Below are 18,221 nucleotides of genomic sequence, written 5' to 3'. Positions count from 1 at the left end.
GCCAGACCTTCAGAAATCTCATACAAATCAGGTAATAATCACTTCATACTGTAAGTCAGAAAAAACTATTTTGACTACAATACATTATCTATGACCAATACCCAGACTGCCCTTTTTCTTTTAGGCAGATAAATAATAAACTGATGTAAATTTCTATAGCAGTACTTGGTTTGAAGCAGCAAAATGAGCTACACAAGACCAAGAGCTGTGATAGGATTTTATATATATACGTAGGTTGATAAATTGTGTAAATATGTTGGTCTATGCCTGACCAGCCTCTTTGACCCTCAGAATCAGCCTGCCTCAACCTTGGGCAGTACCCTGTTGCGATGTGACAAACTGGACCAGGCAGAGATCAAGAGCCTCCTCATGTGTTTCTTACATGTGCTGAAAAGCATGTCTGAGGGTAAGAGCTCACTCTCCATCTCTCTCGTGTTTCTTTTCCCTCTCTCTCTGTACCTTCTGTCGTTCTGTCTGGGACCTAAACCTGCGTTCAGTCATGTTTCTAATGTCAGTGTTTGCCTCTTCCAGATGCCTTGTTCACATACTGGAACAAGGCTTCATCTGCTGAGCTAATGGATTTCTTCACTCTAGTCGAGTAAGGCGTCTTAGATTGTTATCATGAATACTCTGACACTGTAAGCAATGCAGAAAATTCTACAGTGACTTTTGGACTTGCTTGTTTTCTCAGAGTGTGCCTTCATCAGTTCAGATACATGGGGAAGAGATACATTGCAAGGTAATGCTGTTGTCAGTGTCTAAATAAGGTGCATGGATGCCACTAGTTTAAAGCTATTTAATTCTATATATGGTTGACTTTTTAATGAAGTGCAGGTTCCTTGTCATCCTTTTATATGCTACACACCCCCACACCCCTTTACAGATGAACACAATACCTGATGTGACCCATCATGTTACAGATGTGTTAGTTTAGCTGCTTGTATTCAGGCATTACAGCTGACTGATTATGGTTATATAATTTCTTTTAAATTCAAATTGTAATTTCTACTTTCTACAAATGAATTGTGATATTCCATATTCTTTCTATGTTCCCCGTGGCAATAGCAGAAATAACCTCAGGGGTACACGTATCTTATTTTTAGCCACCTGCTTGTTCTGCGAAGACAGAATATTTTTAATGATGTACTCTGTGTGACAGTCCTGTAACTACTCGCTGACTTTATTCAATATTCAGGGTAAAACATAATTGATAAATGTGTGTGGGTGTTGGAGGGTGTGACTCTACGTACAGCACTAGCTTTTCAAAATGTTTGCAAACACAGTCCTGTACTCTCAGTTCTGGCCTTGACTCCCAGAAGGCTTTGAGTGTTCGTTCTCTCTAACCTTCCACCACTGTTTCTGTCTCGATTCGCTTAAATGCTGGCAAGTTTAACATAATGAAATAAGACCTGGCTCCTGCCCTCTCCTGCTTGGGTAAGGCTCAAAGTGCAACTGACTTTACCAGATTGAATGCATGGTGTCTTTTCACCCTTCAAAAGCCGCAGTGCTGTAACACAAATGCTTGCTTTCTAAAATCACATCTCTCTTTTACATGCATGGCTTGTGCTCTCACTCACTGCTTTAATTCTGCTTTATTTTCTTATTAAATTGCATGCAATTGCATCATCCATTACTACTATAGTTTTGCTAGATGATGCTACAGGTACATGTGTACATTTACTATAAGATATCCAGTCTTCTAAGTTATACCTTTCTGTATTATGGCACTTTCAAATTTCATAAGAAAAATTATCTTTAAATGTGCTGAAGACATTTCCGTTGTAACCTGAGTATTATTGGCCCTAACCTGCTTCACTAACAGTTCATCAGGCCCATCTAACATTGTCCTGTTTCCTCATCAGGAACCAGGATGGGGCAGGACCTGTAGCACATGAGCGGAAGTCTCAGACTCTGCCCGTGTCCCGTAACAGGGCGGGAATGATGCATGCCCGCTTACAGCAGCTCAGCAGCCTGGATAACTCATACACATTTAACCACAGTAAGTGCCCCATACTGCACTTCTCATTAAACACCCTCTGTTAGAGGGCCCCCTCCCTCCGCCGCCTCACCCTGAGTGGTCTGAATCCTCATGCTTCTCAACAACATCATCATCATCAGCATCCTCTTACATATCCTCCATTTAAACCCAGCCCACTCTGAAGCAGAAATGGCTTGAGAACACATAGGGGCATCATCAGTAAATTAAATGAAATTAATTAGGGCCAATGTAGCCATTTGTAGCATTATATTTACTTTAACTAAGGGGTTTAAGCGTGTAAGTCTGTTAAAATGCATCACTTAATGAAGTTTCTTTGTGTTTTCAGTGTAAGAAAGATTTCAAGTTTACTTGGAATATCTGTAGACCATGGTAAGAATGTGTCAGGTTCACAGGCAGTTTGCAGACTGAAAATTAAGAGCATGCCTGTTTTAACTGAACATCAGCTTTTAAATTATTCCCATCTGCTCTTAACTTTATTTTACAATTTCTGTCAGAAAAAAATACATTTAAAAAGAGACGGGTTTCATTCCAAAATAAAGCTTGCTTTATTTATTGATTTATTTATTTTCGTTAGGCGTTGAATTTTTGTGCTTCTCTTTTTTTATTAAAAAATGCCACTTTATACTTCTATTGTTTTTTAATGGTAAAAAAGTAGTAATACAACATGTCTTCATTTAATTTTATTTAATAAAAACTATTGTAAAATTTATGTTTAAGTTTGGAATGAAACTTTAACTTAATGAAATTTTCCATCCTGTAACACTAAGATCACATTGACTGATATGATATATGATATGATATGATATGATATGATATGATATGATATGATATGATATGATATGATATGATATGATATATGAGCCATTATTTTGCATGTGTTTGTGGGGATGAACCAGCTACAGCTTTTTGTTGTGTCCTTTTTTAGCCTACAGTCACTCGGATGCCGACGTGTTAAATCAGTCACTGCTGGAGGCCAACATCGCCACCGAGGTGTGCCTGACTGTTCTGGACACGCTAAGTATCTTCATTATGGGTTTCAAGGTAACACACAACGTAATACTTTACGCAGATTCACTGTGCTTTCAATTTAATCTGTGCCAGGACTAATTCATAATTCTGATTCTAAGGTGATCATGTGTTTCCCCACAGGCACAGCTGTGCTCTGACCATGGCCACAGCCCACTCATGAAGAAGGTGTTTGAAGTCCACCTGTGTTTCCTGCGGATCAACCAGTCAGAGACAGCCCTTAAGCAAGTCTTCACTTCACTGCGCACCTTCATCTACAAGGTCTGAAGGACTTTTAGTGCCTTATCAATACTCTGTTTGTCCTGGCCTTGTCGTCCCATAGTAGATGATGAGCTATCTTGTCTTCTTCACCTTCTAGTTCCCCTGCACGTTCTTTGAAGGCCGCGCTGACATGTGTGCCGCGTTCTGCTATGAGATCTTGAAGTGCTGTAACTCCAAGCTCAGCTCCATTCGCAATGATGCGGCCCATCTGCTCTACTTCCTCATGAAGAGCAATTTTGACTACACAGGTCGCAAATCATTTGTTCGGACGCACTTACAGGTAAGGTAGTCCCTCTTAGGATTTCTTTGGTTGCAATAATAAAAAATAAAAAATCTGAATAAAAAAAATTTGTTTGATTTAGCAAGTATCATAAATCTCTTTACACATATGCCAAATGTGGCCTTAAACACTTTAAATAAAAATAATGCTAATGTCAACAAAAGCACATTGGTTGAAAAAAATGCTAATTATTGATCTTTTCTTTTCTTTAGGTGGTGATTGCTGTTAGTCAGTTGATAGCTGATGTCATTGGTATTGGAAGTACCCGTTTCCAGCAGTCTCTGTCAATAATCAACAACTGTGCCAACAGTGACAAAACTATCAAGGTCAGGAAGTCATTTATTTTCCTCCCTTCTGTGATTCCTCTTTAATAAACAAAAATGCACATTTAAAATAGCAATGACATAGTTGATTAATTACTGCATCCTCCTTGACAGAACACAGCTTTCCCATCAGATGTGAAGGATCTGACCAAACGTATCAGAACAGTCTTGATGGCCACAGCTCAGATGAAGGAGCATGAGAGAGATCCAGAGATGCTGGTGGATCTGCAGTACAGCCTGGCCAAATCCTACGCCAGCACACCTGAGCTACGCAAGACCTGGTTGGACAGCATGGCTCGAATCCATGTAAAGAATGGAGACCTGTCAGAGGTCTGTAATAACTGTCACCTGTCTGACTGTGTCTCTGACCAAATTGGACTTTGGTATGACTGATGTGTGATAAGGTCCGTTTTGATTTGTGTCTAATCAGAGGTCTGGATTTATATTTTTAGTGCTGATGTTTTTTAAGTGCATGATACTGTCAAGTAACATGACATGAACTATCAATATTATTTGGTGTATCTGACTTGGGTTGTTCTTGTTTACAGGCAGCCATGTGCTATGTGCATGTTGCAGCACTTGTGGCAGAATACCTGCGGAGAAAAGGTGCTTTAATTATCTATTTCTCTTGCATGCCACACAGCAGCACATGTATATTCTAATTCAAAACAGTTAGTGTTATGTCACTATTATTATGTCAATTTTAACTTACCACCAATTTTGCCTTTAATGTTGATGAGGGGAAGTGTGGTTGTTGTTTTGTATGACCTACTGGACATATGCATTTTTCTATCTATCTGTACTATTGCTTAAAATCTTTCAGATTCTTATTCTTTGTCTTTAAAAGGTTTTGGCTGATTTGTTAAAATATTGTCGTTTGCTGTCTGCAGGCATGTTCAGGCAGGGCTGCTCAGCATTTCGTGTTGTGACTCCAAACATCGATGAAGAGGCAGCAATGATGGAGGATGTCGGCATGCAAGACGTGCATTTCAACGAAGTACGTAAAAATTCAGCCTATATTTGAATTACTTACACATTGACTGTGCAAACAAACATGCTGAAATTCGAACACAAGCTGACTATCAGCTAATGCCAAGAGAAAGCATTTTAATGTGAATTCAACGTATGAAGGTATGTGACTATGTTTCCAAAAAGCTTATTTTGAGTCATCCTTTTAAATAGTGAGACATTGTTTGAGTGGTAACTGGGCTGTGTCAGCTGTTGTTCATATGTTTTAACAACACATAATAAATGTATATTTTTGTGAGTTCTGTGATGATTTTTAGTCTGAAAGATGTAATAATATTTTAAATTACTGTTTTCTCAAAGAACACTAGTCAGATTTCCAGGAGGGCAACACACTCATATGTCCAATGCAGTTCATTTTTAAATAAGTGTTTAAGCATATACTGTGCCAGCACCTCAGTAAGATGCATGTAGATACGTGTTTTTCTTTAGCTCTCTTTTCCCCTTTCCTCTTTCCCTTAGGATGTCCTAATGGAGCTTTTGGAGGAGTGTGCAGATGGACTGTGGAAAGCCGAGCGTTACGAGCTCATCTCTGACATCTATAAGCTCATAATTCCCATCTATGAGAAGCGCAGGGACTTTGAGGTACAGAGCTTCTTCATGAGGAATTTTATTTCCACACAGCAAAGCCAACTGATCTGACCTTAACCTTAAATACTTTCTTCTACATGTTCTAATTTAACATTTTTTTTTGCACAGAGACTAGCCCATCTGTATGACACGCTGCATCGTGCATACAGCAAAGTGACAGAGGTGATGCACACAGGCAAGAGACTGCTGGGCACCTACTTTAGAGTGGCTTTCTTTGGCCAGGTGAGTTTTTCACTCAACCTGTTATCTGACAATATATATATATATATATATATACAATATATACAATATATATTTTCATTTTTAGTTTAATTTACTGTACTTAATAATCAATGCAGTTATATGTCTCTGCACTAGCTGTATGTAAAAGTATTAACTTGATTTCACTGAGGAAGACAAGTATTACTTTTGTTGCTGTGTTGCAGAGTATTTTACTTGAGCATGGGGGCTGCTAAAGGTGTTTTGTTTTTTTTTTAAGAGCATGACTACATGCTGTGGCATTTTATAATCCACTCTAATACCCTTTTCTGCTTTTCATCGTCTTTGAAGGCAGCGGTAAGTTGTGCAGTAGACTTTTGCTAGTCTCTCTGAGCAGCCTGAGTCCTTGTGTGGTGTTGGTGCAGCTGTAATCCATCGCACTTCTCAGTCACACTTTGTTGCTTCGATTTACAGCAGCCATCAGTCAACACTGCTGCTTTCTGTTTTAGGGAGTGTGTTGCACGGCACTTGTCCACTTGTGTTTTTGTTTCAGTGTTTCTGCTTTTGTGTTTAATACTGACTCTTATTTTTGTCTAGATTTTCGAAATAAATTATTTGTTGGCTGTGGTTACCTCTTTTTGTGTATTTCAATAACAGATCCACAGATCCAGTCTGTCTTTGTCTAATTAGTGATGCAGTAGCATATAAAATACAAACTGTGTTACATTTCTTCATAGTAGTAAAGTAGTTTTTATATGGTATATAATAACTATATTTTCTGTTGTCTACACCCTGAAGCAGTACCAGTTTACTGACTCAGAGGCTGAGGTAAATCAATATGAAAGCCAACATTGCAGTTGGGCTGCAGTGAAGTGAAGTTTTAGGCTGTGTTGTGCTCCTTTGCTAATGCAGTCAGTGCTATTTCACGTGCATTGCTTATCTTTTAGCCCTTTAACTCCTCCTCTACTCCAGCGTCAGTGTTGTCTTAATCGTAGTAGGAAACCCCTGAAGGGCTAATAGCAAGAAATCATCTCTCACTGGGTAAATGCATGGCTTCACCATCTGTTCATGGGACTCTTGACCATTTAGATACAAGACGAATGACTTATCTAAGTGCTCCCACTGACAGTGTGAAATCTATGCCCCCTCATTTGTCCTTCTCACGTCATTGAACTGAAATAATTTAACGCCTTGCAGTGCAATTTCATTTTTTTTGTCTCTGTGTTTTGAACCTTTGATAAAGGGTCGTGTATTTGTGGAGTCTGCCAAACCTTTCAGCCCAGAGCTGAGACTTAAAGAGTATTTTGCCATTCATTTAACAAATTATTGGAAAGACTCCCACTCACCGCCTGTGTGGTTTGATGTGGCACTGTTTGGTTCTGAATATCATGTTAGATAAAAAAAAATCTATTTATTTCTTAATAACTCTGATGATGTTTTATCTTTTTTAGGGTTTCTTTGAGGATGAAGATGGTAAGGAGTACATCTACAAAGAACCAAAATTCACCCCTCTGTCAGAGATATCTCAGAGGCTCCTCAAGTTGTACTCTGACAAGTTTGGACAGGAGAATGTGAAGATGATTCAGGACTCTGGAAAGGTGAGACTTGGTTGTTATTTAGTTTGTGTTGAGGATTCATTTTGAAAATCCATTTTAATGGCATGTATCTTCTGCAGATTAACCCCAAAGATCTGGACTCTAAATATGCATATATCCAAGTGACACATGTGACCCCTTACCTGGAGGAGAAGGAGCTGGTGGACAGGAAGACTGACTTTGAAAAAAGTCACAATATTCGGCGATTTGTATTTGAGATGCCTTTCACCATATCGGGCAAAAAGCAAGGTGGTGTGGAGGAGCAGTGCAAACGCAGGACTATACTAACCAGTAGGTAACCTTATATACCATAAAGGGCTACTCTAGCTATTTAGTATCTATTTGTACTGAATTGTATTTATTTATTTAGGATTTGTTTCTCTATTTACCTCCCAAGTGATGGAGTGCCTCCTTCGACTGTTATATTCATATTCACACACAGAGCAAAGCTTTCAGTATGGTAGTAACATGGGTATTAGATTAATCACTCAGCAGAAATGTCCTGGAAGATCTTGATTAGATTGCTGAACATGTCAGCTGTTTGTCAAGGACCTTTCCTAATCTTAATCACAGATTTATAGTTTTATGGTGCAAAAGATCCAAAAGTTCAACCTTATTTCCTTATCTTCATTATCTTTCAAAGAGTGTAGAGTACACATAAGAGTTAGTCCTGAGCTGTAGTACTGCAAAAACACATGCAAGAGAAAAGTTATTACACCAAGAAAAAACCTGTTCAGCCCTCTCATCATCGTGTTTCTGCATCACAGCTACACATTGCTTCCCGTATGTAAAGAAACGCATTGCAGTGATGTATCAACACCACACTGACCTGAGCCCCATCGAGGTGGCCATCGATGAGATGAGCAAGAAAGTGGCCGAGATCAAACAGCTCTGCTCCTCCAGCGAGGTGGACATGATCCGTCTGCAGCTCAAACTGCAGGGCAGCATCAGTGTCCAGGTGCCTGCCTTGGATTTTAACATACATACACACACACACTCTTAGTAGGATAGACATAAAAACCTTATTAGAATTTGCTGACCTAGTCCCTGTATTCTCTCTCAGGTAAATGCAGGACCACTTGCATATGCCCGAGCTTTTCTGGATGATGCGAGCACCAAGAAGTATCCTGATAACAAGGTCAAACAGCTGAAAGAGGTCTTCAGGTGAGATGAGATGTCTGGTGTTTCTGTGTCTGCACAAAGCTGGATCAAGTTTTACCACCTTGTGTAATTTTTCTTTAGCGTATTGTATCACTGTTATTATGATCTTTATTATTTATGTTCGTTTGAGCAGGCATTTTGTGGAAGCATGTGGCCATGGTCTAAATATTAATGAGCGACTGATTAAAGAGGACCAACAGGAGTATCATGATGAGATGAAAGCAAACTATAGAGACCTGGCTAGAGAGCTGTCTATCATCATGCATGAACAAGTAAGTAAATCATTGTCTCAACTGTTACACAACCTGTGTGCATTACTAATGTTACAAATGCAATGTGCCTCTGGATTGTGCCTGGTGAAATATATGCAAGGTCATTGATGAAATGCTTAATAAGGTGTCTGATAACACACTCTTTGATAACACCATTCTCTGTTTTTCCTTTGTGCTGACATGAGCAGATTGGATGGTAATATATGAAGCACCATAATGTAAAAAACAAAAAAGTTCATTGTTGATCCAGCCAGACGGACAACTATTCTTTGATACTATCTTACACCTTGATGGCTGTTGAATGTTAGGTATTAGGTAAAACATTAAAACCACATTTTCTGATCCCTGCAACTATGTTTACAATCTGTCCTGTTTTGTGATTGGATAAACCTGAAACCTCCTTAGTTTTCGGCTATTGCTAAAATACCTCTCTTGACCATAAAAGCACTGAACAGATTGACAGTTGTCTGATCCAGTCACAGACAGGCCTAAATGATCCGTTTTACGTGAAATGCACGTGATTGTCCATCTACTATGAACTCTCCCGTCCTCACTGGCTGGACCAACAGTCACTTCAGGACTTGCCTCTTTTTGAGTGATGTATGTTTTTGCATGTGTATATAGTACGTACTGTATGTATGTACATATATGTATACATTTATATGTATATGTATATACCTGCATCTGAATGTGTGTGCTTTTGTTTGTTTTTGTATGTGAGTATAGTACATACACAGACTTGGCGTATATCCTTAATTTTCAGTTGATGTAATGTGCACTTGTTGGTTTTACATGTTTTTATTTTCTCTCTATTAATAGCTGTACTCAGGCTCTAACTCAAAGGAATAGTTTGACATTTTGACAAATTCAACTTTTAGTTTTCCCTGTGTATACATGACAAGTTTGTTGGTTTAACAGGGGGGTTATGTACTGGACTGTTTCTCCACACCCCTGTAAAGCACTGACTTGTTGTTATACTTAAGGTTTGATTTTTAAGACACTCAGGGATATAAAATCATATTTGATTTCTCACTCCTCCTTCACCGACTTTTGCTTCCAGATCAGCCCTGTGGAAGACGGCATTAAGAGCATTCTTCCCGACTCGCTTCACATCTTTAATGCCATCAGCGGCACGCCAACCAGTGCCACCATCCAAGGCATTCCCAGCTCCTCCTCTGTCGTATGAGGCTAGACTGGGTTAACCTTGACCCTAGCGCATCATGTACTGGTCAACTAGGCAAGTCAGTGATGCCATAAAGTCACTACTAAACCGAACCTTGCTTCTCGTCTTTTGTCTGACAAAAGCACAGACAAAGCTGATCACCTCTGATCCTTCTCAGTGGACCATAACCAAGGCACTGGATCTTTTTAATGTAGACAGAAAACATGGTAAGTGTTATGGGTGTTGCCAATTTATGCTTCCTGTCACAATATTGAGGTGGGCCCTGAGACCTCAAAGGACTGAGACACGTTAGGACACAGACTTTGCTTAATGGATCAATATAGTCTGTCTTCTTCATGTGTTTCTACCTGAAAAGACTGGGCAATATTTTTATGGAGACATTCCTGTTGGGATCTTTAATATGCATGTCATTACTGTACATTACCCCAACATCCTGCGGACACAGCCCATTCTTTTATTTTGATAATGTTTCACATTGTGTTTTTTATGTACAGTAGTCTACTTTTGTAAGCCACTGTATTGATGTCTTGATGAACATTATATGCTGCATACATCAAATCTCATCTCCCTGTACATGAAGTTATATTTCTACAAAAATGCAAACTTGCAAAAGGGGCCTACTGGGTTAGCATTCAACCTTAAATCAGTTCGATGTCTTAGAGTGGGAAACTTTTTAAATATTTAAAGCCCTTGCATACGAAAAGTATATTCCAAGTTGTTAATTAATGTATAAAAAAAGGAGTGTGTGCAATATGTGCAAAGTATGTTGCTGTGTGGGGCTTAAACACTGTAAAGATGATATTCACCTTCTTGCCAAAGCAGTGAGGTGTGGAACCATGACACTACACATAACTGTGGAAGTAATATGAAGCTTTTACCATTTTAGTGTTTATTGAAATGTTCGAGAAATTGTTTTATATTTGGACAGCAATGTTTTTTTTTTTATTTAACACCAAGTCACAGTCTGCTGTAAAATTGAATTGTTCCCTAATGCTTTTCTTTTAAATAAAATACATAATTTCTCTGCAGTTCTTATTTATTCGCTCGTTTATTAAAGTTTATTCTTGTGTCCATTTTTTGCATTTGCTTCATTTGTTAAGTTCTAGGGAAGTAAGTATTTTTATGAGGTGTCAGGGACTGAACTTAGTCCCACCCATCATAAAAGCAGCACAGTCAGCAGCATGAAAGGGCTAATATGAAGCATTATTACACGAAACCCTCCCATCCTGACTAGTCCTTGAAGGAGTCTCAAAGGAATACCAGACTGCAGTGGAAGGTGGGCAGCAGCTTCGCTAAGACATCATGACAGGTGAGCATTTGCATGTTTTTACTCAAATCCACAAAAAAAGTAAATATTCCCTTCCAGAAATACAGACGTTTTAGAGGGAACCCAGAACAAAAAGAGAAAGCTGGTTTTACTGTAACCGCTGCTGGGTATTTCTTTAGATACTAGAAAGTTGGTTTAAAAAAAAAAGAGAGCGCGAGCTAAATCCTGTACAGCAGTTAGAAGGCTTTTATGCGAAATGACTGATTACTTAAATTAGTTGAATCTTTTCCACAGATACCGAGGATCCCAAGAAATGGAAGGAGAGCAAAAAAAAGGTAAAGTATTTAATGAATTGAATTTACTGGACATAGCTTCTTCTCAGCGACATAAAAGTACAGCTTATGTGTGACATTGTCCGGTCCATGAGTTTGATAAAAGCTATTATTTGTTGGTCTAACATTTTTCTTGCAGCAAAAGTATGTATATACTTTCAGCCTAGAAGCTGGTGCAATTAGAAAGAAGCTGTTGTTTACTCGCCAAGATATTTCACGCAGTATTTTGGTGCTAGTGAGAAGGCAGAGATGAAGGAATTTAATAGCTGAATTCCTTCATGTCTGCCTAAACGTTTGATTAGAAATCTGCCCCATGTCTAAGCTAAGTGCCACTTTAATGTGAGAGCTGAGCTGGACTCCTGTACTGTCAAGGTAACAGTAGTTAAAATATATTTTGACGTTGATAGACTTGCAGGACATTATAGGACTAATACTATTAAACAGTTTGAATACTTCCTCTACCACCCCATAAAGTCCATTTAGTTGCAAACACCTCTGTACTATTTCAAAAATTAGTCAGTTTTTGAAGGTAAGACTTTTAACTTGTAACACAAATGCTTTGTGGTATTTGTATTGTTATTAAATGATGAAATACTTCCTTGGCCACAGCTGAAAACTGTACTGCTGTTTCTTTTATCCATCAGAGCAAAGAGGTGTGTGGCTACCCGCTCAGCATCTTTTTCATCGTGGTGAACGAGTTCTGTGAGAGGTTCTCCTACTATGGAATGCGAGGTGAGAACATTTCATTTTTAAGTCTTCATCATGTCATAGTTTTTGTAACCATGATGACTTGTGGTCGATATGCTGAGTTTCCAGTTTTGTAAGTGCACCCATAAAATGTCTTAAGTCTAAAAGAAATGTCCTGTAATAAATCATGAAAGTTAACGTTCAATTTTTGTTGAAATTCAACAAAAATTGTGTATTTTGTGGTGTGGTTGAAGTAGTGCATTATGCTGACAGGTGTTTTTATTATTTTGTCCATGCCATTTATATGAGTGAGGGCTAACTAACAGATATAATATATGACAGTTTACTCTGTATTTGTTTACAGCTGTGCTGGTGCTGTACTTCAAGTACTTCTTGCAATGGGATGATGACTTGGCCACATCCATCTACCACACGTTTGTGGCTCTATGCTACCTCACCCCTATCCTTGGGGCCATTGTGGCTGACTCCTGGCTGGGAAAGTTTAAGTGAGTGACTCCCTCAGGCGTAACCCATTTTGGCATCACAACAAAATATGTAATAACTTTTCAGTGGTGAAACATAAGCATATGCAGTGTCCCTAAGTGCACTTTTGGGATGCATGTACTTTACTTGAGTGTCCATGTTCAGCTATTTTGTAAAGTTTTTTTCTCTGTGAGTTACAACTTTTTTTCATTCACATCTTATTATAATAGCTTATTCTTACAGTGCCGTACTAGGGCTCAGGCTGAACTAAAGGCTCTATGTACATATTATACCACTGACATCCCGTTTGCTCTTCCTCTCTTAGGACTATTATATATCTGTCCATTGTCTATGCGATCGGCCAGGTTGCAATGGCTGTCAGTGCAATTCATGACATCACTGACTCGGACAGAGACGGGACACCAGACAACATGACTTTTCATGTGTGAGTTTCTATCCTACTATAGAAGTACCTAAGTTAAAATACAGGCATGTGGTTTTCATCGCATATTTCTACAGTCCTTTTGGTTCATGCACATATTGTCCTTCATATTCAGTGTGCTGTCCATGGTGGGTCTCTTCCTCATTGCTCTGGGCACTGGTGGTATCAAGCCTTGTGTGGCTGCCTTTGGTGGAGACCAGTTTAATGACAAACAGGTTAAGATATTACTCATCTTCTCCTTCTATCTTAGCCCGGGTCTTCTCCAGTGTTTAAATCATACTTTTTACTTAAGCACTCTTCAAGAGGTTCAAGATTACTGCAGTTCATCTTGACATTTCCATTCCTACAGGCATTACTGAAAAGAATTGATTGTTATACTCAATATTATACGCACAGATATTAATCACTGTTGAAATGTTTACAAACTATATACAGCACAACACAACATGAACATGTTTTCATGTATTTCTCTGTGCAGGAAAGCCAAAGGAGAACTTTCTTTTCTGTTTTCTACCTGTGCATTAATGGTGGGAGTCTCCTGTCAACCATTATCACTCCAATCCTCAGAGGTAGCTGTAACAATATGAATAGGATATACATTTTATAACAGATAGTGTCATAAACACAAGTGTATGTGATAATCACTGAGTTGTTTCTTTCTGCAGCTCAGGACTGTGGCATCTACAGTCAGCAGAAATGTTATCCTCTGGCCTTTGGTGTCCCCGCAGCACTAATGGTTGTTGCACTTGGTATGTCTAACCTTATACAAAGACTGTACATGCATAAGAATAATGCAAAAAAAAAAAAAGTAGGTTTGTGCAACATACTGTATGGTGATACTGATCTTGTGCCTGTGATGTAAACAGTGGTGTTTATTGTTGGGAGTGGTATGTACTACAAACCAGAGCCACAGGGAAACATCATGCTGGATGTGTGTAAATGTATAGGGGTGAGTTTGGTTTACACCACATTTTTTTTAATATAAGGTATAAACCAACAGTGGCTCTAAGCGTTTCTAAACAACATATTTCTCTTTCATTTTGCTCTCCTGTCAGTTTGCGATCAAAAACCGCTTCAGGCACAGAAGTCAGCAATACCCGAAGAGGCAGCACTGGATGGACTGGGCTGAGGAAAAATATGATGTATGTCTCACATTATTTAATGTTTCACATTATTTAATGCTATAGTTTTGAACGTGACATGTCTTAAATAAAAATAACAGCTGTTGATGTTCTGTGTTTCTATGATATAGAAACTTCTCATTGCTCAAATCAAAATGGTGCTCAAGGTGCTCTTTTTATACATCCCACTACCCATGTTCTGGACCCTGTTTGACCAAAAGGTCTGTTAATATTTATCATCCTTTTGAAATGCAACATCACTTGAAGGCAATTGAAAATGTGCTAAACACAACCTTTTTCTTCTAGGGTTCTAGATGGACTCTGCAGGCCACCACCATGAATGGAAACTTTGTAGGTTTGGTGATACAGCCAGCTCTTAATGTAATATACTAATGTGCTCAATTTCTAATAATTTCTTTGTGTCTACAGGGGTTAATTGTTATACAGCCTGATCAGATGCAGGTGAGTTTTTTAATCATGCTATCATATCAGTTTTCATCATGATAGCTTCTCTGATTTATTAACTGTACAATTTTATTTTATTTTTTTTGAAAGACGGTCAATCCCATCCTGATCCTGACCCTGGTGCCTATCATGGACAGCGTAATCTACCCACTGATCAAAAAATGTGGCCTGAACTTCACGTAAGTATCACTAAAACCCAGTGAGACACCATCAAGCCATTTACTGTGCTGTCATTTGTAGGGTCATTAAATCGTCTTATACAATCTTATCGTTTAATAATATTTACTTTTATTTTAACTTTTTTTTTTTTAATGTGCTTTTTTGTTTTTCTCTAATAAAACTGCAAAAAGTTAAAATTTGTAGCAGTAATTTTCTCAAATAAATATTAGTAACCAAGCTTAATGTTGATTCAACAGACCTCTGAAAAGAATGACAGTGGGGATGTTTCTGGCAGCTCTTGCATTTGTCTGTGCTGGTTTGGTTCAGGTTCAAATTGATGTAAGTCATGTTTGTGCTTATCTTGTTATATAAAATACACAACAGCTCAAGGGTTCATTTATTTTATACTTACTAATTATGCAAACTGATTTTCAGCAAACGTTACCCACATTCCCATCAGCCTCGCAGAGTCAGTTGAAATTACTTAACATGGGCAGCAATCCAGTCGCAGTAAAGCTGCCTGGCATTGATCAATTGAATCTTCTTCCAGCTCAGGTATGTAAACTTTTTACGAAGGTGAGACTTAAAAATTTAAATTTTTAGGAAAATAAGTTGCACACTATAGTTCATGAGTACAGAATTTCAGACATTTTTTTTTTCTTTTGCAGGCCAGTGATCAATTCTTCACATTTGACCAAGACAGAATCAATGTTTCAATAGGAAGCCCTGAAGTGACGAAAATTATTTCCTTGGCCAAAGGACAGCGGCAAACACTTCTCATTCCTTCAGCCCTCACCGATGAATGGCTGTTGGTGAGGGAGACACAAAATCATGACATTAGACACATGAGAGGTCCTATAATGGTTAAATTAATAAACACCCATTGTCTGATTTCCTTAGGCTAATGACTTGACTTCCAAGCCACAACAGGGCAACAATGCAATCCGGTAAGTTGAGTTACAAACTCTATAAAATACAGTGAATTGATCAGTTGATCAAAACAAAATAACAGGTAATTATAACATTATATGTTAGTTGCAGCTGTAATAATTATGTGCAGATTAACTGATAGACTGATGGTGTTGTTGATTGTTTTTAAATGTTCTGGCTGTAATGTTTTTGCTCAATATATAACTATTTCAGATTTGTTAATGGCCTGAGTGCAGCAGTGAAAGTTTCAACTCCTACAGCTGACTTTGGACAAATTGAGCCATTTTTTTATTCCAACTATTCTCAAGTAAAAAATGGAAAGTAAGGATTTTTTTTATTTTGACTTATTCACTATTAAATATTTCATATAGACAATGGTACAGTTTATTAAACAGATGATCTTTTTTAATGATCAGGGCCACGTTTACCCTACGGAGTGGTTCACAGTCATGTGAATACAGCAGAGACTTTGGATTTGGAAGTTCATACACCTTCTTTATCTCCAGCACTTTAGTATTTGGACCAAATGTAAGCTTCACATCTGATTTTTTTTTTAAACTATGGATTTTATCTGATCGGCAATGCAAAGGTTGATGTTTTTTAAATAAATGACATCCAACTTTGTCCTCAGCTTGGAAAAATTGCATGAAGATTATAACTATATTATATGTTTCCTACTGTAAACAAATCCCTTGAAAAGACACAGCACTGAATTGATCCTACTAGTAAGCTTTGCATGTCGTGGTTGTTGTTAAGTAGTCGCACTGTTATTTTCTGATTCACATCTACACGCTGTCTTGGATCTATAAATATACCCTAGCACATATTATTCCCCAGTTGAATAGTCCCCAATAAATGGCATATTTGCTCTTGTTTGGGGTATCTTTTGCTAAAAACTATAATGCCATGCTGACTTTAGCAAAATAAACTACAAATTTGTGACCCATGTTTGAAGCTTTACATCCCAAGTAGCCACAAATGGATTTGTGGCTGCACAAACAGTGCTGGGAAGTCAGAAAGCTATAAGAGATGGACTAAGGCTGAGTTATACTCAAAACAACTATATCAGAAATGTTTATGGTTGTTCTGAACTGGCAGCTTTATGCATTGTTGGATTCAGACCTTTTGAGGGATTTGTTGACAATAAGAATACCATAGAATAATACCAAAATAAACAGTCAAAAAAATTATATTTTTGTATGCTCTGATGCTGTTATAGTTATTTTTGTTCTTTATTTTAGTGTCAAGATTTTATTACTGCAGCAGAAGACATAAAACCAAACTCGGTTCACATGGCCCTGCAGATTCCACAGTATTTCTTCATAACTGCTGGTGAAGTGATGTTTTCTGTTACTGGGCTTGAATTCTCCTACTCGCAGGTACATTTGTGAGAATGGTCTCTGCACATCATTACAGTACTGTACCCTTACATAAGAACATGTACGATAGTGTAGATTAGATGCTAATATTTTTTTCAGTTCACGGCTTTGTTCATTTTATGCTATTCTTTTGTGTCTTCAAGGCACCAAGCAACATGAAAGCAGTGCTACAAGCTGGCTGGTTGTTTACAGTTGCAGTTGGGAACTTTATTGTATTGATTGTGGCTGAGATTGCAAAACTTCCTGAAAAGGTAAACATATATATGTTTTTCCACTAATTAAACTTAAAACCAATCCTCCAAAACTAAAAGTGACAAAACGTGAAAATGTTTCTAACGGAGATACCAAACATGTCTTTCTTTCTATGCAATGATAACAATAATGACAGTAACACATGCTGATGTATTAATACCAAGTTTGTCCCTCTGTCTTTCTCTTCCTGCTTCAAAGTGGGCAGAGTACATCCTCTTCGCATCTCTCTTGGTTGCAGTGTGTATCATCTTCTCCATCATGGCCTATTTCTACACCTACATTGACCCTGCAGCAATTGAGGCTCAGTTCAAGACAAAGGCTAATGAAGATGATGAGGATGATAAAAACAAGCTACAGAAATTAGAGGTTGAGATGGTCAAGAGAGATGCAATTAGCTGTCCTGATGAGTATGGTGAAGTCAAACAGTCCAAAATGTGATCAACAAAGCAGATTAGATATGTATAATAGGTTTATATCCCAAAATATCAAGACATGAGAGTATATATGCTATATAACTATATATGTGTGTGTGTGTGTGGGGGGGGGGGGGGGGGGGGGGGGTATTTATACTCCTCTCTTTGTCAGTATGTGTTCTCACAAAGATAGAAGTATAAATTATTAAATGATAGACTCACAGCTTGGTTTATGGTAGGGATAAGGTTCAGTTTATTTTAATGTTTGGGTTGGGCAAGAAGTAGTTATGAATAAGGTTAGTGTAAGCCCCAGGGGGATTTAAAGTTTCATGAAGTGACGGAAAGACACCTTTGGGTGTGGATATTTTTAATATTT

General features: G+C 38.1%; 2 protein-coding genes across 5 annotated transcripts in view; both read left to right on the top strand.

Annotated features, from left to right (window-relative positions):
- The window catches only part of LOC113123093 (dedicator of cytokinesis protein 9), a 66,944-nt gene extending 56,001 nt beyond the window's left edge, over positions 1-10,943 (top strand). For all 4 annotated transcript variants that reach the window (XM_026294875.2, XM_026294877.2, XM_026294878.1 and 1 more), the window contains 19 exons: positions 292-406; positions 532-598; positions 692-739; positions 1,863-1,999; positions 2,925-3,040; positions 3,149-3,286; positions 3,384-3,566; positions 3,779-3,892; positions 4,004-4,219; positions 4,438-4,495; positions 4,780-4,886; positions 5,378-5,500; positions 5,615-5,728; positions 7,156-7,302; positions 7,380-7,590; positions 8,067-8,257; positions 8,363-8,463; positions 8,594-8,732; positions 9,793-10,943. In XM_026294875.2, the coding sequence (XP_026150660.1) occupies positions 292-406; positions 532-598; positions 692-739; positions 1,863-1,999; positions 2,925-3,040; positions 3,149-3,286; positions 3,384-3,566; positions 3,779-3,892; positions 4,004-4,219; positions 4,438-4,495; positions 4,780-4,886; positions 5,378-5,500; positions 5,615-5,728; positions 7,156-7,302; positions 7,380-7,590; positions 8,067-8,257; positions 8,363-8,463; positions 8,594-8,732; positions 9,793-9,918 (2,451 nt within the window). In that variant the 3' untranslated portion in view covers positions 9,919-10,943. The remainder of the gene's footprint in view (positions 1-291; positions 407-531; positions 599-691; positions 740-1,862; positions 2,000-2,924; positions 3,041-3,148; positions 3,287-3,383; positions 3,567-3,778; positions 3,893-4,003; positions 4,220-4,437; positions 4,496-4,779; positions 4,887-5,377; positions 5,501-5,614; positions 5,729-7,155; positions 7,303-7,379; positions 7,591-8,066; positions 8,258-8,362; positions 8,464-8,593; positions 8,733-9,792) is intronic.
- Positions 10,944-11,150: 207 nt separating this feature from the next.
- Positions 11,151-17,982, top strand: slc15a1a (solute carrier family 15 member 1a). The gene is made up of 23 exons (XM_026295486.1): positions 11,151-11,224; positions 11,477-11,517; positions 12,159-12,246; positions 12,566-12,707; positions 13,010-13,129; positions 13,242-13,341; positions 13,605-13,695; positions 13,792-13,875; positions 13,993-14,075; positions 14,182-14,268; positions 14,379-14,468; positions 14,554-14,598; positions 14,677-14,709; positions 14,803-14,891; positions 15,129-15,210; positions 15,307-15,426; positions 15,540-15,683; positions 15,772-15,818; positions 16,015-16,122; positions 16,218-16,329; positions 17,043-17,180; positions 17,324-17,431; positions 17,631-17,982. Exons 1-23 carry the CDS (start codon positions 11,218-11,220, stop codon positions 17,868-17,870), a joined length of 2,199 nt encoding a protein of 732 aa, XP_026151271.1. The 5' UTR covers positions 11,151-11,217; the 3' UTR covers positions 17,871-17,982.
- Positions 17,983-18,221: the final 239 nt, after the last annotated feature.

The sequence above is a fragment of the Mastacembelus armatus genome, chromosome 21 (assembly GCF_900324485.2).
Source record: "Mastacembelus armatus chromosome 21, fMasArm1.2, whole genome shotgun sequence".
NCBI classification, from domain to species: Eukaryota; Metazoa; Chordata; class Actinopteri; order Synbranchiformes; family Mastacembelidae; genus Mastacembelus; species Mastacembelus armatus.
This window is presented reverse-complemented; position numbering and strand designations above follow the sequence as displayed.